At 39.2% G+C, this 26,533-nt stretch overlaps 1 protein-coding gene across 1 annotated transcript in view; it reads left to right on the top strand.

Moving 5' to 3' along the window:
• Positions 1-25,203, top strand: part of LOC107227828 — a 56,562-nt gene extending 31,359 nt beyond the window's left edge. Inside the window, exons 2-3 of the mRNA XM_046734377.1 lie at positions 22,501-22,661; positions 25,011-25,203. Coding sequence (XP_046590333.1) covers positions 22,501-22,661; positions 25,011-25,070 — 221 coding nt within the window. The 3' untranslated portion in view covers positions 25,071-25,203. The remainder of the gene's footprint in view (positions 1-22,500; positions 22,662-25,010) is intronic.
• The last annotated feature ends 1,330 nt before the right edge of the window (positions 25,204-26,533 follow it).

Genomic DNA, 26,533 nt, shown 5'->3' with positions numbered 1-26,533 from the left:
CTGTCGAAGGAGGATATCGTCGCAGACTCGCGTAATTAATCGACGCGTCGAGTTATTCGAGGAGGCGGAGGCGAAAGGGGTGAAGGCGGGCACCGGCCGGACAGCCAGCCCCGGTTGACAAGAATATGTGTATATTTTAAATTGTATAATTGGATGGGCTGGGCTTAGCGGATCTCATAGGGCTTTAGGCGCATGTAAGTTCCATTAAAATGCAAGAGAGCATTTGCAGCGGCGGCGTTGGTCTTACCTTACACGTTCACCGTCCCTCGGTTTAGATGGGTACACGCGTTTCTATTTATTCAGAAGCCGTATAACGAATTTTAAGACCGCGTACCCGACGAATTACGAACCTGCACCAGAGACGATGCAGAGCTATCAAGTTATGCGCGATACACGGTTACCTTACAAATACACCGTCGGCAAAAAGCTTGGATACAACGGTCGAAATTTCTTTGAACCGAAAACTAAAGTTCATCAAATTTACCGAGCGGCGTTTTAAAGAGAGCAAAATTTATCTTCGTTTTGCTTCTTTACAAAATTCTCGAAGATTTTTTTTTTTTAATCCTTTTTAAGTTTATTATTTAAAAAAAAAACCGGGGAAAAAATTTTCTCCGAGCTTTGGGTTTAATATTCGGCGGTTAATGATGAGCCAAAAATCGACCATGTACAAAAGTACGTACCGGGAGCGAAAAAATAAAAATAAAATCGTAGAGAATTTTGTAAAAATGGAAAACGAAGGCAAGTTTGTACTATAAAACGCCGCTTGGGAAATTTGATTACCTTTATTTTTAAGTCCACTGTCCAACTTTTAATGCGGCTAGAAATTTCTAGCGGTGTACCCAAACTTTTGGCTGACGGTGTAAATACATCCATACGTAAAGAACGGCACAGAAGCAAACTTGAGCAGTCCAATCAAGCAATTCCAATTTCGTTTAAATTTGCATGAAAACCTTTCCAATCAATCGGAGATAAAAATTTTAAAAAGAGGTTCAAAGGATCTTGGAAGAATATCCCCGCAATTCGTACGAAATAATAACGTCTGGGGATTCCGGAGGGAAAAGTAAATCCTTTCAATTACTAACGGAGAGAGCTGTACAGGTATGTATGTATAATACGTAGCTTAAAAAAGCAAACGAAGGGTTTCTCTCTTATAAAAATACCAAGCAACGTTGCGTATACCTGCGAGGGTTCAGGGTTGTGCAGGTTAGATTCTGCGATTCGGCGTCTAAACTTGGCACGATATTATCGCGATTACGCGTCTATTTCTATACAAGGAAAGAACGCTTCCGCGTCACTTACCGTACAAGCCTCAATCTCGGATACAATAAATAAACGAAAACGGGGCACGAGGCGACGGGGAGGTGGAAACAAACGCGTGGCGGTTTTCAAGATACTCCGTGCAATGCACATTAATATCCATAAATGCTTATCCCACCTCTCTATTCGCGTAGTAGCTTATTGCGAGTCGGCTAAGGCTCGAGTTTAAGGGGTTATACGGGGTAGGGAGGCCGAACAAAATGCGATTTTTCAAGGATTTTTCATCAAGAGACGTTTCGATTGATTGATGTAAAAATTTACATACATATTGTGGTAGCGTTGAACTTCGTTTTGATATTTTTTATTTGTAAAAATAATCATTCTTCAAGCTGCTACGTACAGCCGATCTCCGGGAGCACGTGTAAAAAAAAGCGTCTTGCGGTGAGCAAGATATTTCTGAACTGGATAACTCGAAATGAAAAAACAATAAAGATTCAATTAATATAAGCTGTTATCTGCTCTTTAATCAAAGGAACAAGCAAAATATTAATTTATGACAAAACGGCGGATTCTATCGAAAAAAAGAAATCGATCTTTCATAAACATTTCCGCCTACATTTGTATATTAATTAATATTGAAAATTATTATCCTGCTTATTCCTTCGATTGAAGACCAAATAATACATTATATTAACTAACAACAGGTGTTTTCTGTTTTTTCATTTCGGATGATCCAGTTCGGAAATATCTTAAAATAAATTTTTATATTAATAAATTGAAATGTCTTTTCACGAAAGATCCTTAAAAAATTATTTATTTTTCGCCCTCCCGACTGCGTATAACCACTCAAAGAAACCCTACCCCAAGCCCGCAACGAGAAATACCAGGAAAATGAATACTTCACGTACAGGCGTATAATTTTTTCTTTTTTTTTTTTTTATACTGTACAAAAAATGAACGAAGAGATGAAAAATCGACAAAACCCTAATATACCGTGGCTGTACTCGAAGAGAGAGAGTAAGAGATAATATTTTTTGACGACTGAATTCCAGTTGTACGGACGTGCCTCGTATTCGAGCAAGAAACGTATAAAATTCATATCTCAGCGATAATTAATAGGAACGTTATCGGTATAATTTATAGAGCGTGAAAAGCGAGATAGTGAAAAAGGGAGAGGAGGTCAGCTGTCGGTTCAAGGACTTGCGGGGAATTTGACCTCGCGTAACCCTCCGTCGCATCGGAGAGAAAGGAGCCCCTAGACGCCCGCCGTCCGCGCACCTGTGGCACTTGATTTATTTTTTGCCACCCGCGTTCTCGTGCCGAGCTTATACGTATATTATACCGATTCCTCCTCCGCTCATTGACAAACACTCGCGTTGTTGCAAGAACGAAAAGCTTCGACGACGCATCATTCGTTTCCCACCATCCTCGACATCGTCGTAGTTTTTTACCGTCGTCGTCGTCATTCTCACAATTATTGTTGCGAAAAAGCAGAAGCCTGCAATAATTAGCCATCTATGGTTAAAACAAAAATAAAAAAATTAAAAAATAAAAAATATAAAAAAAAAAAACCAGGTAGACGTATAGCCGATGTATGTATGTACGAAGGAACAACGCAGGAAATGGAATAAGAAGGAGAGGACGAGAGGAGAGAAGAGAAGAGAGGCGAGAGAGAGAGAGAGAGAGAGAGAGAGAGAGGAAAGGGCGCCTCTCGAGTCTGCAGTGAATTATTTATATCGGACGTTTCTGACGAAGGCCCGGCGGGAGACGGAGTGAAGGTAGAGTATCGACATGGTATAAACTGAAAGCTCTGAATCAATTCCCTCGGCTCTCGGGGTTCTTCGAATGAAGAAAAAGTAAATCAATATTATCCTTGACTTGACATTAAACATCGTAGAAGTCAGATGAGATAAAAGAAGAGGGTAAAACATTACTGGAAACACTACTTTTATAACGTTGGAATAAATGAGGGAAGAGATCACGTGTCGCAATTTCTAACTCTGCGGAGAATGCACGTTGATAATCATGACAGTGTAATACATACGTATAACAAGTGTAAACGTATATACGTGCACCGTTGTTAAGAAAAGATAATTAGATTTCTCAAGTAAATGTGGTACCCGAGTACAGAAGCGAGGATGAAAGGACGATGAGAGAAGAGAGAAAGTTGATAAGAACAAAAACAAGAAAAAAAAAAAAAAAAATTCACCGATACGAGAAGAAAGCATATAAGGGGATGAACAAAAGGTAAAAAGAAAAGAAGAATAAAGAGAAAAATCTCGACCAGAAGAAAGAAGGAAATAAGAAAGGTAAGAACGAAATAAAGAGAAGAAAAAATATTACAACGTCTGCCAAGCTCAGGGAGAGAGAAATACGAGCGAGTGCCCATTTCGACTCTCGACGCTCTCACGGGGGTTGTAAATAGCGACCCCGGGGTATATCGGTGGGTGAATTTCATCGCAGCACCCTCGTCTCCGATCGTCAGTCTTGGCGTAACATTAAGTACGCCACGATTCTCGTCAAACACCTAATTAGACTGTTTAGGATATAAATCTTCCACCAAAAGCACATACTCCACACACTAAAAGCTATCCGATAAAACGAGTTCCGTAAGTGTGTCGGTGATTGGAAAAAGCGCTGGCGAGAGTGCAAATTATCCAACGTTGACTGTTCTGAGAGGGATTAACATTGCTGTCGACAAACGAATAACTTTTTTTGCGAAAAAAACGAAAGTTCCCCTCAATTATTCAACACACATTATTTTACAAGCGGCGTTCTAATAATACAAATTAAATCGAATCAAAATGAAAAAAAGAAACGGTGTATGCGTTGATTTAACGCGTGTTGACTTGTGTATGCGTCGAGATAAATTATGCAGTCGACCGTGCGAGTGTTGAATTGACGTACTGAATTTATCATGCGTTACTTAGGCAAGCAACCGCGTGAGCTATAGTCAGATAGGTAGATACGTAGGTACGTTGTGATCGCGACAGGTAAATCTAGCCAGGTTACGCTTTCCGCAAGAGACTTTAACAACCGCCACATGCCCCTTTGATCCACACCCCGGGCAAAAGGAGTGGAGAAATAGACAAGGGGGATGACGGCGGAGGCGTACAGCTGAAGCTGAAACGATAATTACAATCAGGCAGACAGGCAAGGGTGGTTAGAGCCGAGGAGCCGGATAGACAGACGGTTGGCTGCTTGTAACGTATCGCGTCAACCGCAAAGGAACGCGAGGCTGATGATGTAACGAAACATGGTGGGGGGGAAAAAAGATTATTCATTATTCCGCTATTTTAGAACGATTTTCAACGAGTCGGCTTTAAAAAATTAACGAATATGTTTTGTTCGTAACGTTTTACGAAATTTCAGACAATCCAGAAGTCGCGAAGCAACGATTTCTCCGAAAGATATTGCATCGTTACACTAACGTTACGAACTTCAACTTCGTGAAGGAACGTCGTTGTGTAACCACTACCAACGGAGGATCTTGCTTAAAAGCACCTTTAAGGATTATTCTGTTTTTTTTTTTTTGTTTTTTGCTATCTACTGCTCGTTATTCTCGTTTGTTATTACATGAATATTTAAGGCGCAGGCTCGCGTTTAAGATACCTTACAATTTATATCCGCAGGTATGTACATACACCTGTACTCCTCCTCCTCTCTCCGGTTAGGTACACGATCCTCATTTTTATCTCTACTACTCTCGAGGTTTCCTCTCTTCTCCTCCCCCCTCCTCGCCTTATCGTATCTCTTCGTATACTCTTCCACCGAATGTTAACGTTAGCATTCGTACGTCACGTAGCAAAAAACGTTTACCTTAAGGGGATCGTCTAATGTGAAGGCTGTTTCTTAGAACGTTTTTTTGGCTATTTTTTTTTTTAAGACAAACTGTTGAAATCAAATTTACAATAATTTTCACATTACATTTATTGACAATTGAACGAACTTTGCGATTTGAACACAAAGTATTGCCTGATAGGATCGTAATTAAAAAAAAAGTGTAGACCTGATATCTGAAAGAGCACTGGACTCAAATTTCAACAGCACCTTTACTATACCTATACCTATCGCGTGAACTAGGATAATCATGACTGCTTTCGTAGATTTTTGTTTTGTAAGGAAAATTTGAAATTTCTTTTTTTTGTCCATTTACTTATAGCTCCTGAACCAAAAACTTACAACGCAATCATGATTATCATAGTTCGCGCGATAGATATAGATATAATAAAGATGCTGTAAAAATTTGAGCTGAATCGGTCGAGTACTTTTCAAGATATCACGTCTACACTTTTTTTGTCACAAACATTCCAATCGGGCAGCATACATTAGGTTATTTTCACTATTTCGACTCGAAAAAATGTACAAAGTTTGTTCAAACGTCAATAAATAAAATGTGAAAACTATGAAAAATTGTATTTCAATGATTTGTCTGAAAAAAATAGCCGACGAACCTTGTTTTTCTCAAAAAAAAATTAACAAATAAAACAGCTTACACCCTAGTCGACCCTCTTAATTTCCTAATTCTACAATCTGAATTGTACTCTGTGCATTTGCTTCCTGATGATTTATCTTTCGACCGACACACGGTACAAGGTGTCGTTTTGACGTCTTTGACGAAAATCCAAATACCTTGGAAAGACGTACCACTCACAATCAGTATTGTAACAATACACCTAATAACGCGACAGATTCGCGGCGCATATAATACCCTGCACGTACGTAACAATGACAACGTACCATGTAAACGAACACCATTGTATTACCGGATAGGTATACCTATTTCACGTACACGGTTGCACACCTGTCCGCTGGCTAAGTAGGCACCTAGCCAGGTACTTACACGTTCTCGCACTATGCGCTCAACCCCTTCCGTTCCAACGTCTCGCTCTATAATCTCGTCCTATGGTTATGGCGTGTATAGCTGTACGGGGTGACCCGAAGTAAAAAAGATGCTCAAATATATCGAAAACCAAGCATTGAATTGACAAATATTTCGGAAAAAAGTTGTTATACATGAAGGGGGGGGGAGTCTCATCGGACGAGCATCCCAGTTTTCGGGTCCGGAGCCTACCGCTGAGCACTTGGAGACCTTGAGAGATAAGAAAATGGAATAAAAAATAGGAGGTTCCGTTTGAAAAACAAAAGTTGGACCTCAATGGGCCCAGCAGAGGCCCCGGACCCAAGAAATGTGACGCTCGTTCAATGAGTCCCTCCTTTATATGCAACAACTTTTGTCCGAAGTATTGATCAAATTGCTGCTTACTTTTCGATTTATTTGAGTATATTTCTTAAAACAGGCCACCCTGTATATCGGACGCCACAACTGCGCCTGCTCTCGCTATTCGAGAGTCCATGCATAGTGGAAAGCTTCGGTTGGAGGGTCGAGGGTATAGTTGAAGTAAAAAAAAAGCAAAAATACGAACGAAAACAAGAAACTGTAAAGACCTCATTTCCAATTCTACCTTCGAACAATGTTGAAGCAGTATATTATAACAAAGTGATCGTGAAAGTTGATGGAAGAATTTCAAACGGTGACATGAAAAGCGACCGAATAAAACGTATGTGCAACGATGGACACGAACGAGGAGACTGTTTAACGAAAACCTAAAAATAAATTCACCCATAATTTATTTCGATGGTGTTTCGCTGTCCAACTTGCGAATTCGCGACTTATTCTCTCTTCCGACTTAAATTACACACAGCTCCCAACGTCCTGTAGAAAACGGCGGTGCATAGAAACGACGCGAAAACATGTTTACGTATATACGTGTGTGTGTATACATATCCCCACATCTGTATAGCATATAATCTGTCATCTAAGCCCAGAAATCATCACCGGCCGTGCAGCAGGCTATCCCAGAAAGTTGAATTGGAACGAGAGTCGCGGTGGTAGACGAATAGTCTTGTTTACCGCGAGTAGCGCTGCAAATCTAGTATAAGGCATATAGAGCTAGACTTGTACCTATACATATAAAACGAGCGAGAAACTGAGATACGCGTACCTATGCTAGATTCGACTGAGGCGCGGGCTGTGCGGGAATGTAGCTGCAGGCTTTTACTTCCTTTGAGGATTTTCACAAAATAGCATCACATTTATTACACTGGTCCGTAGGAAATTTTTTTTTTTTTTTTTTCCGAAGGAGTATTTCGTCGCAGACCTGTGTTATTTATGTACAACGGAAACGCGTTAACAAGCAATTTTCTGTTGGGTCATATTGTTATAATATTATAGCTTGTTGCGTGCAGTCCACTGCCCTCGTGTCTTCTCTAAACTAATTCGACGAGAAAAAAAAAAAAGAAACACAGCATAAGGGTAGAAAAGTTATTTTACAGTTGGTGAAAAAGAACCGAATTATGGGAAGAAGATACACTCAACTGTATCTCTTCATTCGGCTCAGTGGACCGTGATTTATGTCTCTCTCTCTCTCGACTCGAGAGAGAGAGAAAGAGAAAGAGTATTCTTCGCGGACGCTCATCTTCATCGTTGTCTTACCTTTTGTTTCTCACTGTACTACTCCGAATATTTCTCCTCGACTTCGACAAGTTACGGAAACGGGCGTTTTTTTTCTGTATTTCTTTCTTTCTCTCTCTCCCAATCTGTGCGTATCTTACAGATTTCCACGTTGACACCTGTCAATGCCAGAAGTAGGACATAGGTAGAGCTCCTGTCGATGTACCGTTCAATCATGAGCTATAAACTGACAGCAAAACCAGCGGCAATCGTTCCGTTACACGAAATATACCTACGTGACAAGAGATTGAAAGCGAATTCGAAAACACGCTCAGTCAGGGTCCTTTTTGCAAAATAACTTTCGGCTTTCGCCGTATAATCGCCGTTTATATCTGTTAGGATGTATATTCTACGGAATGTTGGTGTTAAATAAAAACGCTTTGCTGTGCGAGCGGATCAGATTAAATCACAATATTGCCCGGCATAGACAAAACAACCGGACTGATACGCTCCTCGCACCAATTCCTCGCACGTCAATCTTGCATCACTCGTTCCTAGTTGTTGGCACTACCTTTTGGAACTCTCTACAGCCAATTGTTACAACTTCGATGTCATTGGATGTGTTTAAAGCAGCTTGCTTCAATCATCTTATGGCAATTGAGCGAGCTGATGTGAGCGCGTTGGATTAATGTGCAGTTACATGCCTGTGTTTAATTTGAGTCCTGAATCTGTGGATCACTATTATGTGCAAATGTGCTTTTTTATTTTTATTTTAGGCAGCCTAGTGCAATTTAAGCTTTATTATTTTCTTTTCGTTATTATTGACAATTGACGTTGAGAGACCATACATATAGTACTGTTATTATTCTTAAAATGTTTTTTTTTTTTTATTGCTTATTGTTAACTACGATTTTCAACTATTCTTTCAACTATTGTTCTTATTGTATGCTCTGTATATTTTTTGTATTTTCTTTAGGCCGTTAGAGGATTTTAATCCTACAGCCTGTTTAATAAATTACATTACATTACATTACGTTGAGAAAGAAAAAAAAAAAAACACCTCCACAGACTTTACCGAAGAACCCATCGGGATTTGGTGCAGACCGGATGGCGGTATTGGTAGGAGTTCTGGATTGATAAAGCCGTCCATACACCTAGAGAGCTGCAGCTAGACGCGGCGTAGAAAAATGACGTTAGGTAAAAATAGAGGACGTAGAGAGAAGCGGAGGGATGTTGGTTGCTGGAAGAGATCGTTCCCCCCGTGACCTGGCGCCCAACGTTATCCCGGGTACACCGCCCGGGGGCGGAGGAGAAGAGAGGCAGGGAGGCACCTGGGGGACGCCAGAGGCGCGGAGGCGACGTCCAGACGGACCGCCGTTCGTTCCCTGCAGCATCCGACGATTCCGACCGGGGATTCGTTCCTCTTACGTTCGCCGCCCCTCTTCCTCATCCCTTGAACAGCAGCATCGACGAACGAACGAACGAACGAACGAACGGAGCTTTTCGTAGTAAACACTTTTGCCGCCGTTATACCCGCGAGCTGGTCGTTGTGTATATATGTATACACTATACATAACACCGTAGAGTCGCGTTATGTAGGGCGTTCCAAAATCGGATTAACGACTGTTTAAATTGAGGGGATTCGATCGTCGACGAGCTAAACCGCAGCTGTTGTTCGGAAACGAATATCGCGCGTTACCAGACCGGATGTTATCGTGCCTACGCGTGGTACGATTATGAAAACACCCCGTAAACGGTGATCGGTGCCTCTTATACAGCTCGTGCCCCGTCATTCGTTGTACATAGGCGTTCTCGTGATTATTAAAGAGCAAACAAAGGGTTGATTATAGTCGTAAAGTCATAAAGGGGTACAGTTTTGCTCGCTTAACGAGAGCGACGAAATCGAAAGGTGAAACACGGAGGTGGGATGGGTACGCCAATAAAGAACACCGATCAAGTAAATTTTTTAACAACGAAGGTGCTTACGGATATTGAAATATCTATCGTCTACCCTCGTTATGAAATCATATTTATTTTTATTCGATCACCTCTAGTTTCTGCGTTACAGGTTGGTTATTCGTTGTAACTAATTAAGTGATACTTGTTGTAAATAAAAAAACAGCTTGAATCAAAAAAGGTAAGTAAAAACGACGAACATTCAATTATACCGGTAGTAGTTGTAACGCGAAAACTATACCTGATCGAATCAAAATAAATATGATTTTACAGTGAGAGTAGATGGGTATTTCAAAATTAGTAAGCACCTTCCTTGTTAAAAAATTTTGCTGACCAGTGTAATTAGATATATTGAAGTCTCCCAATTTTCCACTGATTGACTAACGGAGAATGTATCTGGTTTAAACGAGTTATGAAATGAAAATGTAAAGGTATCGGACACAAACGAGCAAGTTTTCAACGCATACAAATCGATTACGGGATATCTTTCGTTATTTTTTTATTTCTATTTCGAATTCATTTCATCGTTAATAATGTCAAGCCGCAAGTCATAACGGCTTCGATATCAGCAGCATTTGTGATGCCATAAACCGCATACCGGATGCACAATTGAAGTGCGTAAAAAGTTTTCATACCGCACCATAGTGGGGTAATTATGCGCGGGAATCGAGCAGTCTGCAGCAATATAAAATCTCTCTTTCTCTCTCTCTCTATCTTTCTCTCGCTTTCTCTCGTTATCATGTCTGAATTTGCAGTGCAATTATTATCCTATCTGAAAGTTCTAAAGTTGTTTTACAAGGGTTGAGACTGCCCGCATACACAATAATTTATACGCTTTGTCCAATCTACTATAAATTCGCAATAATTTATCCCAACGAACATATACCAGGTTAAATTCTTAACGCAGAATCATCATTGTGAGAATATTGCGTGTATATGTTCTTGTATCTAATTGTCGGATGACGTAAGGAGTGTACTCATCGGTATCACGTCTAAATATCACAAATGATAACATTTGCAAACTCGACACACATTATTTTCAACGTTAAAAATTCAGCAACAACCAACGTGCCTAAATTATGTTGTATCACGAACCCATTTCACGGTAGTGAAAACCATGCGGCCTTATACAGAGTTAGTAGTCAACGGTCGAATGATCTAACGCGCATGAGCTAAAATTCCAGAGCAAAAGCGGTTGTTTTCTCAGGTTGACCAACCGTCGCGCGTCGTAAGTTCAGATGACAATTTTTGCAGCATGTACGATAGATCAAAGATTTTGGCCGTTGGAACTGTTTTCGTAAGATCGAATATTTATTTTATTAGATTAATATTGGCAGATTGCCAATGTTTATAATCGTAAAAACTATTAATCGGTGAATGACCGAATTTGAGCACAACTTAATACGGTTGGTCAACCTGAAAAACCAACTGCTTTTCCTCTAGAACTTTAGCGCATGCGCGTTAGTCCATTAGAACGTTGGCGACCTATTCACTCTGTATAAATTTTGGTGAAATCCCCTGTAAACAGACATTACAATATGACATCGTAAAGCAACTTTTACCCTCCTTTAGCGAACGGTTGGTTGCTTCATGGCGATATTTGCTGCCATATTCCGTTCTCTCCCTTTTCTTTCCGCGACCCATGATGGACTTTGGTAAATGTTTTCCTCCGGAGGATATTTTAGGCGGACATAACCCAACTTTCTCGTTTCCTTAGTATTATTATACCTATACACATATCGTACGTGCGTACGTGTGTGAAAGGTCTATATACGTATAAGAGAAATCCGAAATAAACTGATCTTCACCACGCCAGCTACCGTACCTAGAGGTAAGATTCTTCGTCTCGTTTTATCTCTTTGGTCAAAAAAATAAGAAAAAAAAAAAACAAAACAACCCTGCTGGGATCGTCTGTCAGGATTCGAGGGGAGTTAATCAAGAGATTTTCTGCCGGCGTTACAGCCGCGTGTCTCACGAGGGATGCCCACCCACCCACCCTCCAATCAGTTTGTTCCTCGTTCCACGTTCTAATTTCGTTGCCCGTTTCCATTGTTTATTATATAAGTGGTAAGGGAAGAGCAAGGCAGCCTCACGTCAGCGATGATCTCTACCGCCACGTTTCTCTTTCCTCGGTCTCGATCTCGTCCCTCCTTTTCCGCAGGGTCTCTTTTTGTTTCACAAGCAAAGTGACAAACGCCATACTCAAGAAACCTTGCAGCAAATAGCGGCAGCGACTGCTGTTGTCGATGGTGGTAGTCCTGGTATTCATCCAGGTTGCCGTCGTTTTTGTAGCTCTGTCCTCGTAATTTCCCAACTTTGGATCGTAAAAATTCTCAACCACGCAGAGAACAAGCCACCGTGTGAGGAAAAGTTTATACTTTTGTGAAAATGGAAATGAAATGTAACGGTTTTTCGCTTATTCTACTCCGTGGTTTATGCAAAACTCGTGCTTTTCCTATCTCTCTGTTCTAACCGCGCGATGCGGGAGAAAAATAAAAACCCGATGTAAAACACAATGCGCGCGTTTATTCCACCAGTGAAATACTCATGCATCTATGTACATATATGGGGCGTTCCACTCCAACTCAGTGAACGGTTGACCGTGACATTTTTTTAATTTCACCGAGGATTTTTCCTACGTTATTACGACCCTGTTTTTTAAACCCATATCAAAAACAATCAAATTGATTTTTATGAAACGAGAAAAAAAAAAAAAACATTTGGTTTTACGAAATTGAACATTTTCACGCAAGATTTAATTTCGGAAACCAGACGGTTTTTTTTCTCGTTTCATAAAAATCATTTCGGGTTTTTTTTTCAGATAGGTTTAAAAAATCATAGAGTAAAGACGAGTGATTAAAAAAATTTGCACATTTCTTTGGAAGCCTTTCACGGGTCGTACCAGCGTAGGAATAATTCTTGGTGAAATTCAAAAATGTTACGATCAACCGCTTGACGGGTTGTCTTGGAATGCCCTGTACGTGTATATGTGATTCAGGGTGAAGATAACCAGAGTGCAACGCTCTTATCGACGCCTACCCGGTCTTACCCATAAGGCGCAGGTGGCATGAACAACAATGGCACATAGCTTTCGCACCCCTCGTCATGCGGTATTAAAAACTTTTTCCATTCCTTATATTTTCTTTGGATGTATGTATGTATGTATGTACTGTATAAGAGGTGTGTAATCCTTAGAGTACCTTGACACTCGGTATTTTTCGCACCAACTTGCGGGTACGTACGCTATATTTTCTCATTTCAAATTTAACGAAAACAAAGCGCAGCAGCCTGACACCCTCTTTTAAACCTTAATTCTTTCACCCTTAAACGCCAGCTAATGTAACACTGATCAAGTCAGCGCGCTGGGGTGACCAGTAGTACGAGCCGTGTTAAAAAAATAACGGGAATTTTGTAATTTTACTAGTTCGTAATTTGTTAGTTCGATTCGGGCGATTTTACGCTTTTACGTTGGTAAAGTTGTCTGAAAAGTTTCCGCACCGTGTTAGCCATATTGGATATTTAGTCTATTGTCGGCTGTCGAAAAGTTTGCATGTGTTTTGGTAGGATCGGCGATTTCGAAAATGGATCGGAGAATTTTCATTCAATTTTGCTACAAGAATTTCATCGCTTGTTCGTGACTTTTCTTCCAAAAACAACGCTGCAACGATGTCCCAGCCTCAATATTCGCCAGACGTGGATCCGTGTGACTGTTTTCTGTTCCCAAAAACAAAGAGAACCTCAAAATGGCCGTTCTTTTGCAAATATAGATGAGCTTAAAAAGGCATCGATCAGAGAGCTAAAAGCTATCCGAAAGAACGAGTTCCAGAAATGTTTCCGGAATTGGAAAAAGCGTTGTCATAAGTGTACAGTATCCGATGGTGACTATTTTCAAGGGGGTAACATTGTTCTTGACGAATGAACAATATTATTTCCAAAAAACAAAAATTCTCCTTATTTTTTTAACACACTTCGTATACAAGAAAAGCATGTATTGATCAGGCGTAAAATGGAAATCGATGAGATTTCGGTAGATATGTACGTGATATGTATCTATCAGCATCAGGTTGAAGTTCGTCGTTTAATTCGCAGTATTCTTCCTCATTTCGTCATTTGACATTTTCTCCGAGTAACAATAAAAGCCTCGTGTGAGTTGACCTCGTCGATACGTATAACTCGTCGTATGTGTACGGATACGTGAACGTACCATACAATACAACACACATCAAGGTACACATGCATGGACGTATTATTCGAAGGAACGAAGCATCCCGAACTCCACTCCGCGTCAGAATGGCATTATAGAAGTTTCGATCGATATGATATAGGTGTACGTATAAGAGCTGAGAAGTGGATACGTGAACGTCCCGTAGCATCAATATTCATACGAGTAACAGAAAAAGATGATATTCCTAGACGGGAGTTGAATAATGAGAATATGACGATAGAACACCGCTTTGATACCAAGTTCTATATACATACCTATGTATATGTATGTGTCGGACCGTATCAAAAAAATCACTTACTTATTTTTGTTCGAAATTCGAGTTGAAAATAACGAATATAAATTACGAGAAAAAGATGCTCTCCGACTGTACTGTACCAAAAATGATTCAGGGTTCTTGTAAATAATTTTTGATCTCAAATAACATTAGAGAGAGTAGATTTATCGTAAAATGATGAGAGACCTTTTTTTTTAGAGCGTTCAATTCCCTACAAAAACATTCTCTGGCCTTGTTGGAGTTAAAAAAAAAAATTTCCCATGTTGTTATTTATATGGAAAATAGAGAATCGCGATGATGAACCTTTGAATATTAATAATAATACCTGAACTTGGACGTCATATTTTTTTCGTTATTTGGGACAATATTTTCGACTTGAATTTTGAAAAAATAGTCGATACAGTTTGTGATACAGTCTAATTATATATGTACATACATATATACGTAAATATATATATCAGTCAGCCAGCGTACGTAAAACTATACCGAATACACATCCATCTGTCCGCTTGGCACCTCGAGCAATTACTAAACCGTCATCCCTCAAATGAAACGAGATGAAGAGAAAACAGTCCATCGAAAAAATTTTTATCAAAGAATACATCGCGGTTGAACGAAACGTGATTGCCTCGGTAAGAAAAACACATCGGTTCTTATTCGTTCTCCTCCTCCTCCTTCTCATCACCGAGCAGGTTCCGATGAAAAAGGAATTTTGCATTTATTAATGGCAAAGCTAAGAGAACCGAATATAAAATGAAGGTGAAATAAAAAATCTTCAAATAAAGAACGGGAGAGAAGATCGTGACGTGAAGAGGGCGTGAATTTGAGAGAAAACGGAGAAGTAAAACACAATTATGAAACGATAAGAAAAAATTTGCTGTTTTCACGAGCATTATTTTTACCTCGTAAATGGAAAAATCGAGAGATTTACCAAAAACTAAAATATTATAACAAATGCTTGTGACACGAGAACCAGTACGAGTAATCAAATTTTATTGGCACAAGACAATTCGTTCGGTTATCGACTCTTATCCAATTATTGACCCTTCTGGGTTGTATATCTGTTTGATCCTTGGTCCTAAAACGACCAGAAATTAAATTTGTACCATCTAACCCTCCAGCAATTGGTTTTGGTCATCGAGAAATTTGCAATTTGAGCCGTAAATTTATAATTTTGAAAAATAGAAGTGTCAATAATTGGTTCCAAGCGTGTCAATAAGCGGTACGCTGACTTCAGACGCTCTTCAACCTGCATCTGGCCCGATATAGATCCACATAAAAGAAACGATATCTACCAGATGCCGAGTCCTTCTCACTCTTTGGATCTCGACAACCTGTGGCTCTTATTCTCATACCGTGTTGCAGACAATAGTCTTGTGTCACATTTTCTTATCGTTGTAGAAAAATGAGTGTGGTGGATCTGTCGGATCCGCACTGTGACAGATTTCCGTTTCTTTCATTCTCATCCGGTTGAAAGCCTGTTGAGATTTGACGCTGTTTTAACATTGCTTAGGTATAATATATTTTCATTCCGTCATCGGCGTAAGATGCCTTGCCGAGTTGAGCTAATCAGGGATATATTCGTATCCCGAAGCTGGGCCAATTACCAGAGCTTGGGCGACGAAAATTAAACATGACGAATAGACCTTAGGGTACGACGAAGGAATTTACGAAAAAAGGAAATCAGACCTCTTGACGGTCAATAAGAGGGGTTTAATTCCCTTACTCCCTCTCCGGGGGTGGAGGGGGGTTAAATTATTGAATTACACTCGATGAAAGGAATTATGGTACCGGCTACAGCGAATAAACGAGAGTGCCGCCGAGTATCCCCGACTCTCGTTCCTGATTAACATCATTCAAGTAAATAATTGGGACGTTTCATCAAAATGTCAAACGGTCCAACAAGGTTCACAAAGTTATCTCCAATTCAATCCGATCCAATCGCATTGGTTCGTACAACGCGCATCACTCGATCGTCGAGTTTATACGTTCCTCCAAATGTAACTCGTCGGTTCGATTTGATACGGCATGCACTGCGTACACTTGCACCATTGACATCTCCTTCGATGACACAGGAGTTTCTATCGAAACAAATAAATTTCCATTGTATACATAAAATAATAACCAAAACCTTTATTTATTACTTATAAAGTTTGTTTTGATCTTTTTTACCTTGATAAATTAACGAGAACGCGATGGGAGACTACGTTTGGGGTTCGATACGAGAAAATTCGTACGAAAATAGAAGAAGTACGGAAAATATTCATTTTTAAAATTTGTTTATCAATTCTTTCACGCCTGTAGTTTATTATAAATTATTATTTATGAACTAAAGTCATTTAAATGTAATACCGAAGTTTGTTCCATTGCTATTGAAAAAATAATGTTTGAGAAGATTAGTAATTTTTCGTAAAATCCGAAATATCGTTCCGGTTTCTACAAAACCGAACTTTATCTGATAAAACGGTTGTTTCGTTTATTCGTAATGCTTTAATTACCGTTGAACCGACTTGAGGGACAATGAGAAGAGTTTGACAGGAAAGGAAGAAATTCAAGTACCCACCTACAGACTGTATCGTTCGGTCGTAATAGCCTTAGGAGGCCAAAGACCACACCCGTTAGATGAATCGCGTATCGGAAGAATAGTTTCAAAGCTGTCGGCCAGAGGTAAGAAAAGGAAAAAAAAATAATTAAGGTGCCTCCTCAGCCTTCGTCTCAACCCCAACGGAAAATTTGTAAAACTTTGTTCGTTTTGTTTAAGTAGGTATACGGGCGATTATACATGTACGTACGCGTACCTTTCGCGATAAAGGCGAAAGGCCGAACTTTGGAATACTTCTACCTTTGGCAAACCAGTCAACTCCGCAGAGCTAACACTGGCACGGTGGTAAATATAAAGGAACTTCGTTTAATATTTATTACACGACAGGTTTAAATTCTCTCACGCCACGGGCGCTTACTTATACCTACCCACCCGCACCCTCTCGCAACGATTCGCCATTACAAAGGGTACAAAGAGACGGCATCGGGATGGATAGCTCTTGAGTTTGAAATAAGGAACAAGTGTACTCAGGGATACGGCTGTCCAACTGCTATTCTTAACAGGCCTGCACAGTACCTGTCCCATTGTTTTATATCCGCCCTCCGTTTCAAATCACGACGGATTATTCCTAATTACCATTTTTGGTAACTAATTTTCCAAAAACGCTGATTGTGAAGATGTGGTTCAACGATACACGATGTCAACGTTATTACACACGTCGCGTGTCCAATGGCGTAAGGTCGTAAGCGCCGTCAAAACGAGGGTGTAATTTTTATTTTTTTTTATTTTGATCGTATCTAAGCCTAAAACATGAAAGTATGGACTGAAACGTTGAAATTGAATAACAGTTTAATTGAGAGCGAAAGGTCACGTGTACTGGCAGATACGACCTTCTCCCACTGATTCAACCATAAAAACGTACGTCGACTAATTCCATAAGGTCGTATCTGCCGGAAACATATTTTTTTTTACTCCTTTGTTTTTTATCTCAGAGAATTTTTTTCGTTTTTTTTTTTCACGCATCATACGTTTCGACAATTTTCAAAGCGAATGACGAAAGATAAAATATATCATACACCCTGTTGCCACTGAAATCGCATTTTTGGTGTTTACGACCTTATGCCATTGGGCATCCCCGATTCGAGTTGAATAGAACGATAATTTTACACCTGCACTTGGCGTATCGTCGACAAATAATACCTACGACGCTGCAGTTCAACAGGTCGCGGTGGTGTTGCGGTAGTAACGCGAGAGTAAAATTGGAAGTGTCGGTAGTTAAATAACTGGCTGCAAGCGTCGAGCTTGCGGGTAGGTGGGGTATGTAAAAGGTAAAGTTATATGCCGTACGTATGTATATTGTATGTGCAGCGATAAGAGAGCACCGCAGACTCGTTTCACCGATACAAAAGTATATCAAGGTGATTCTATAATAAATGTCACTTCTCGTTCGAACCCGGCGAACAGGTGCAGAGATAAGGGTGCGGTTATTCTAATCACGCTGCGAACGGAATCGGATACCTGAGCATGGAATACAGTCGCATGATAATGCGTTCTTGGAACGAGCGAGAACACCAATGCGGTTCATTGTGAAATGACGATTGAGGGGTCGGAATTAAAATGGCTACATAATTTAGAAATTCTCTTGAAGTAAGATGAAAAAAAGTACACTTTGTAGATAAGCGCACGGTGGTAATGAAAACGAAATCCCGAGTACGGTATGGGAAATCACTCTTTTCACAAACGTCGTCCTTTTTATCACCCTCAATTTCCAAACGCTACGCGAACTCCGAGTCTCATTTCATTCAATTTCATTCAATTTCATTCAATTTCATCCAATTTCGTTCCATTTCATTCCGTTTTAAATCAAAGACAACATTTTGACAAGTAGCCTTTGAAATCGCGTCCTTGCGCCTTGCGCCTTCCAGCCCCGATAAAGAGATTCTCGATAAAGGTAGACGGTTGGACAGTCAGTCGTCCGCTGGCGGATTTGTAGTTGCGGTAACTACACCGGTTCCACAATGGCGAGTAAGGAGACTCGCCGATCTTTCGGAAATCCATCGTTAATGTAATTACCTAATTTTCCCAAGCCACCGGCTCCTCCTCGAGCACAGCGCCGCGTTGATGACTTTGTTAATGGTTATAGGTACGCCTACCTGGCTGAGGTCGTTGGGATATAGTCAAGCCAATGAACCTTTCGCGCATAATTAATTTCATCCCTTTTGCGACTTTGCCAACCCACCCACTCCTACTCCTGTTCCTTCGCTGCTCGTAATTAAGGTTCAATTCATTTTACATTATTATTTCTCTGCTTTGTTCTTCTCTTCTCTTTTCTTCTCTTTTCCCTTTCTTTCTCATTGCCACGCTCTCTAATGACGGTAATTATTATACAGGGTGTCCTAGCGTCAATGACGTATCGAATTCCCTGACATTTCCCGCTTTTCCAAACATTTCCAGGATTCGTTTCGACACAACTTTACTAACAAACTCACTTTTTCCGTGCGAATCAGTTAAAACTTATTCTTAGATATCGGACGCTTCCATCGTAAGTTAAAACAGTCCAATTTTTCTCAAACTCAATTGCCAAACATATCGATAATAAAAATTTCAATTTCAAACAATTAATTTATCGAGTAGAATCTTCTTTCTCTTAATTTCAAATACAATCCCTATAGTTTTAATTTTTTCCTTTCAAACAGTTCGTTACATACGTTAATTGGCTGTTATAATTATAAACGTTCAACGAGCGGCGCAGGATTCCACTTAAGCTACAAAGCTCCCTCTTCGCGAGAATGTTTTCTTCTATCGAAACTAAAGTTTCCAGGGTAAGGACCGTGAAAAATCAATTATTGTCTTGTTTTTTTTTTTTTTTTTTTTTTGGGATACCCTAGCATACACACACAAGGCTTCACACGCCCAAAGGTAATTGAATTGTCGAGTCAAGTGTCTAGGTATAACCTAGACAACGAACCTGCAATGCTACGCAGCCATCAATTCGGCACTCGAGGCTGCAGCAACAACCCGTAGGTACTGTGTCAAGTCAGTCGAGTGGCTGCTCCTCAAAGCATGGCACACCACTCGGTTCTCTCCGCTGCGATCAAGAACCAAACTTCACTTCTGCTGTCTAATTAATTCCGAAACATTACTTACGCAGGTCTGCGATGAAAAAGTTTTCTAATTACTCGTACATGATACACACATATATATATATAGATATAGATTTTGGTCCGCTGATTCGGAATATCAACTTCGTTTTTACGCATCACATCACGATTTTTTGCTATTCATATAAATATACACGAGGTGATACTTTTCTCAGGATAACTGTTATTAAAATAAATATTTATAACAGTTTCAAAGGAATAACCCAGTAAATTCATGTATACTTCGTTGACAACATGATGCAGACTCTGAGAATATCATGAAAAGTTCAGAAAAAAAACCTGGAATCGCTTAAAGACTGTTGTTGCTAAATTTTTAGACAACGTAAAATATCCTACAAATTATAAAAATATTCTCCAAGAAATGTTAAACAGCAACTATAAAGACTTGGGATGTAATATGAGTCCAAAATTTCACTTTTGTAATTCGCACATTCATCGTTTGCCAAAAAAAAAAAAAAAAACAAGGTGAACCGTTACATCAAGATGTAAAAGAGATGGAAAGAAGATATGAAAGCCTTTGGGACGTCAGTATGATGGCAGACTGTAGTATAAGTTGGATGATCCATAAAGATGAAGCGGATAAAGTTCATAAATGGACTCCGACGAAGCAAAGCTTTGCTTCAAAAAGAAAATGAAAAAAAAAATAAAAAAAAACACCCACAACAGCGATATGATTTATCCCGCACATTTTGTATTTATTCCTGTTATTTTTAAGCTTCAACCGAACGATGAAAACTTTGGATACGGGTAGTTTTATTTCATTCAACCTGTAGTTTTCACCTATTTTCGTACGAACGTCGTTTCATATTAAATTCATGACTACTTCCGCGAATATTAACACTCCGGTAAGTGAATATTCGGAAAAGAAAAAGACGCAGATCTGCGTTATCTATCCTTATCCTCTGTATGTGCCGGTTATATCAAGTTCAAGTATTTCGTACAGCGTAGGAGAAGTGTGTATAAATGTCGCAAGAAAAAAAAAAAAAAAAAATCCAGACGGTGATTTTTTTCATTCATCTCACCCTAATCTCAAGGAAAATAAGAGAGAGTCGAGAATACGATGAGAGAGTCGATTGTTATTACGTAGGTAATATAATCAGATTACGTCTCACGTTCGACGTCAAGTGACGCCTCTGCAGAACCGCAACTGCCCTGTATAAGCTTTCGAAAGAGACTCTAATCTGGCTTTATGGGCTTTAATAAGAAGATATTGCTTGCGAAGGATGATACTTCGCCGATATATATATATACATGTATTTTCCCTTCGCATTAAAAGACACCGCGCTGCTCGTTATTCTCATCGTCATTACGCGATCGTTATCATTCAGGCATGATGTGTATTCGCCTACAGAGGATCAAAAGAAGACGTTCTCCTCTCCGATACACGACGCTTCGTCATCCGTATATACATAATATATGTATATATATATATATATATATATATATATATATATGAATAAAAGACACCTACGTGACAAAAAGTTTGAACAAAGTTGATCCAAGTTCCGCTATTTATACGTCGAATCCACACACCAGAGTCACGCGAGCAGTCCCGTATATATCCTGAATACGGGAGCTCGTATGCCCGGAATTTTTTATTTAATACTCAGAAATTCAGCGCACAGAAACAACGATGCGGCATAAAGCAGCGTAAAGTAAACGTCCCTACATTGCGAAACTCAGAGTCGTTCGAGTCGTTCAACAACGTATATAACGTAGGTACAGCTAACGTATACGGGTATTACACAAGGAACGGCTCGCCGTTGAATTATGAATCACGTGTTATCGCTTAACCTCCCCCCATAAATAAATACCCCAAGAGGCAAAGGGATGATTTCTATATCACAGGTACCCGTGAATCATCGCTTGAGGTTACCGCATAAGTTAATAACTTTACCGCGGAATGCGGCGGTTATCATCGCGATTTTCCAATCTCGTGTAACGTTAGAGTTCGGCTGAATTATCGCAACGATAATCGTTGATTTGATCGACGAAGGGTTCTTTTATAACACCATCTTGCGAGGGGATCGGTAAAAAACTGCACAGGTTTCTTTTTTTCAGCCATTTCTTACAGACTTTTACTCACTGAAACCGGGTAAAAATACTAGTAAAAATTTCATCACGTCGGGTTTTTTTCTTAAACTCGTGCACGTAGTTTCATTTAGAGTGAAACTTCCGTTTAATTCGAAATCCGGTATCGTGTTATTTATTCTAAAAATTCTATGCAAAAGCGATTTCTTACTTTCGTTCAATATCTATTAGACCGAGACTCGAAAATAAACAAAAAGAGGGAAAAAGAAAACGGAACGCCGAAGGCGTGTTCGGAGAAGTATCGAAGAGAAGAAGAAAAAGTTTCGTAGGTGCAAAGAATGAAGACAGAAACGTCGAGTAAATTTCACGAAGAAATTATTTGTTTAATTTTCCAAGTAATGTCGTTTAGTTCACCGCAACGAAACGGTGTTGTTTTCCATCATCGTCGTATGCTCTTCTTTTTAACGCAAACACCTCGTATTTTGCAAAAATACACTACGCGACGGAGGGTAATGGAAGTAATTTTTGGACTCGGCATGAAACTGGAAAACATAAAATTTATCAAAAACATCCTGTGCTAACCTCGCCTCTATTTTCCAGAGTGTCCATCCTCGGAGGACGGAATGGAACGGTTCGCGTGCCCAACGCCGGACCGGATGGGACGATATCGGTGCATAGACGACCACGTGTTGTGCGACGGTTTCATAGATTGCCCGACAGGGGAGGACGAGGATAGACAGGCCTGCATGTTCTACAAGACTGTGAGTACCGCGACGCTGCGATACTTTTTTTTTTTTTTTTTTTTAAACAAGCAAACAAACAATTCTCCCAGGGGTCTTCCACCCACTCGTACGGGCGTATCTCGCCCGGCTCGAAAGTGATAAAGTTTGCAACACCCGGCACGTACGTACCTTGCAAGCCCGGGCGTTTACCTCTTTCGTTAGCGTACAAAGCGCGAGAGAACCAAAAGCTCGGAACTACGTGACTGCTTCTCCAGCTGTACCTGCCAATATTATACGTACGTACACGTATATTTATTAACACGTGCGTCGAAAGGCTGATGTTGCTGAAGGTTGGGAAAAATTCTCAACCACCTTCCCCGAGCGTCGAAAAACTACCAAGTATCATATGTTACTTTGGGGTGTAACTTGACGATTAACCGACACCCTTTGGGCCGGTGCACAATTTTCTTTTCTTGATTATTCGCTGAAGCGTTTTTTACCAGACAAAAAAAGTTCGCAACGATATTTTTAATCCTTTGAGAACGTACCGGGTACCCTTATCTTTTTCTTCTAAACGGTAATACTTCAAAAATTTCTCGTCTTCCGGTTGTTTTTTATTTTTCTCTTTTTCCTTTTTTATTTACATTTATGACTTATTCGTACTATTCATACTTCTAAGCTACACTATCGCGTTGCAAGATACCGAAAGTATAACCCTGAATTTCTTCGCGTACATCGTATTCGTACGTCAAAAATGGGACAGGCTCATTTTGACCCAGAGTGTCCTCCACGATCGAAAAAACAGGCGTGTACTCGAAGGGTTAATTTTAAGGTAGAATAAAAAAATTTTTTCTCAAGGCAGAAAGTTTCAAGTTACGAAAATCTCGATTAAAAACCCTCGGGTAACCAACGACCCCGAGGTTCCAGCTGAGGCTCAATATTGCTAAACAATGATAATAATTGTAATAATAATAACAACAACGAAAACAACAAGAAGAACAGAAAGTCTGCAAGAACTTAAAAGTTGAAAGGAAAAAGATCACTTTTTTCATCATACTTAAAAGCTAGAACGAGAGGAGAAAAATGGCGAAATAAAAAAGTAAAGAAGAAAGAGAAAGAGAAAGAGGAGTCAAGTTTAACGCGTGTTCTTCTCGCAATCAGCAAGAGGACTCTCGGCAGCGAGAGATGTGATATTTTCAGGTTTTCTCGTTGCGGAGAATAATTCATCGCTGAAACCACGACCACCGCAATCTTGTCTGTGAATTGTCTCTTCGATATCATTTTCAATATTTTCGTGCAAAGAGGAGAATGTCTGTGAAAATCGTTACTTTTTAACTTTTTCATCGTGATTCTTTTATTTTTTTTTTTTTTTTTTTCTTTATAAAACCAGCAGAAAGAGTGGAGAGAAAAAAATACCCAAGAACAACTTCGGTAACGACCTACGAGTACCTACATTTGCTGAGTTATGCATGCGGAAGAGACTAAGGAGAGAGTGCAGACCGTGTGTGTGTGTGTGTGTGTGTGTGCGCAACTATACGCGTGTAAGGGCGAGGGGAAAGTAAGTCGATGAAACGATGCGACGACAGGTTATTCAAATTCATGACAATTCAACCGAATGAATGACAATTGATTGAATCGATGGAAAATAAATGAATTTGTGAGAATCAAGTGAGGAATGAATGAGTTATGGAAAATTAAGTCAACTTGATTCGAATTGGTTCGGATTCCAGCCGGTATCGTCTATTTACAGAGAAAAAGAATGCTGAATTAAAATCAACACAGGAATTACAAGAGAATGAATCGAAATTTTTTCAAACCCACTTGAATTAGGGTGAATTGACGAGAATTGTCGAGGAAAAAATTGAAATTTTAAAATGGAATTAAATTAAGTTGAATGCCAGAAATTTGTTTCAACTGATAATATTATTTTGATATTAAAGAAAGTGGAGTTAAATTACACGAAGCGATTGAAATCAATTTAACTCGGAAGCTTAGTGTGCCACTGAAATCTTGCGTTATTTCCATCTGAAAAGAAAATTCTGTAAGACGTACGGGGTACGGATGATACGTTCAACAACACCAAGAGGAATCTATTCATAACCGTTCATTTCGTCGCGGATAATATGATGTAGCAGAGCCATATTTCGGCTCGTTACGTATTTTGACTATTACTGAAATTTCAATAAAATTACGCCAATGTTATCACTCGGCGACGTTGATACAAGTATTAGGTATTACAGGTACTGCGGATCGACGGGTGCATGATAATAGTTGTAAAAATAAGAATTACACGGTATATAAGATAAAATAACACCGTGAGAAATTCTTGACAGATGATATTTCTAATATTGAAATTGACCGTTATATTCTTTGTTATTTTCGTTCCAGACGAAAGCGCATCTCGACGTTCTGGCGGACGCGTTGCTGCGATGGGCAAGAGGACGCTAATAAAGATGAACATGCATGCCTATATATAATGACATACATACGCATATATTATATATACGACGACAACCGCCTGCAAGAACATCGTCCAACGGTCCTGGAGAGTAAAAAAAGAAAGAAAAAATTACAAAAAAGACAAAAAAAAACAACAGCAACAACAACAACAACAACAAGCGAGGAAGAAGAATAAAAGATGGGAAAAAAAAAGAATGAAAATCCGTACCGGAATCAAGGAAAAATGAAATTAAAAGAAGATGAATAAAAAACAGGACAGACGCGGGAAGAAGAGGAAGAAGAAACGTGTGGTAAATCTGACAAATCATTCGCTCGTTGCATAGATATATATATATATATATATATACATACATACATATATAAATGAATAAACACAAATATATACATACATATATACACATGTGTATATATGTATATATATATAGAGATGTCTTGAAAAAAAAAAAAAGAAAAGACAACAAAATAACAAGAGAGAAGAACAAATGTTCCATTCTTCTTTCTCCTTTCTCCTTTCTCCTTCTCTTCTCCTTCCTCCCTTCCTTCCTTCCTTTGCCCTCTCTTTTATTACAATAAAAGCCTTGTATCTAAAATTTTCTCCCTTTTCACCCCCTCCCCTCTCCACCTCCTCCCCCTCCCCCCCCCCCTCCCTTCATATACCTTATATACGTTATATATAATTAATTACCTATATAAATTATTATACCAAAGAGCCGCGGCCAAATTATTTAGGTATACAAGATGATACAATATTTATTGTACCGTGCAGCCGATCGGTGCGTTTTTATATACATATGTACAATTGCATAAGTATATATGTGTACAAGAGGGGGGAAAAAAAAAAAAAAAAAAACGCTCACGTGCAGAGATATCTGAATTGCTCCAATTATCACCGCTATTATTTATCCATTTGTTTATTGAATTTGTTTGCTCCATTATTTATTTATCAATTTCTTTCCTTCTCCTATATTCTACCTATAGACTTATTTACTATCACTTTGTAAAGGTTTTACCAAAAACGTACCTACCACAAGCTATTATATACTATATTTTTAAGTATGTAAACTATTGTAAACGGAAGTAAAAAAAAAAAAAACAAAAAAAAAAAACAAAAAAAAAAAATTCTCAAAAAATTTATACGTCTATTAAAAAGCGAACCGAGGCTCTCGTGGTGGACATAACGAATTGAAATAGAAAACAGGCAAACGAGAGAAGGATGAGAAAAAAAATACCTTAAACCAGCCAAAGAAACTGACGAGGTGAAAAATGAAAAAAAAAAAAAAAAAACAGAAGAAAAAACAATCACGATCACGACAACAATAGCAAAAATAAAAAAAATACACTGAACACAAAAGTCGATGAAAGTGACAAAATCAAATCAGTTATGTATGATATACAATTATTATTATTATTATTATTATTTTTATTATATACAAAGTACATCAATCACCCCC

The sequence above is a fragment of the Neodiprion lecontei genome, chromosome 3, assembly GCF_021901455.1.
Source record: "Neodiprion lecontei isolate iyNeoLeco1 chromosome 3, iyNeoLeco1.1, whole genome shotgun sequence".
NCBI classification, from domain to species: domain Eukaryota; kingdom Metazoa; phylum Arthropoda; class Insecta; order Hymenoptera; family Diprionidae; genus Neodiprion; species Neodiprion lecontei.
Note: the sequence above shows the minus strand (reverse complement) of the source record. Positions and strands in the feature narration are given on the sequence as shown.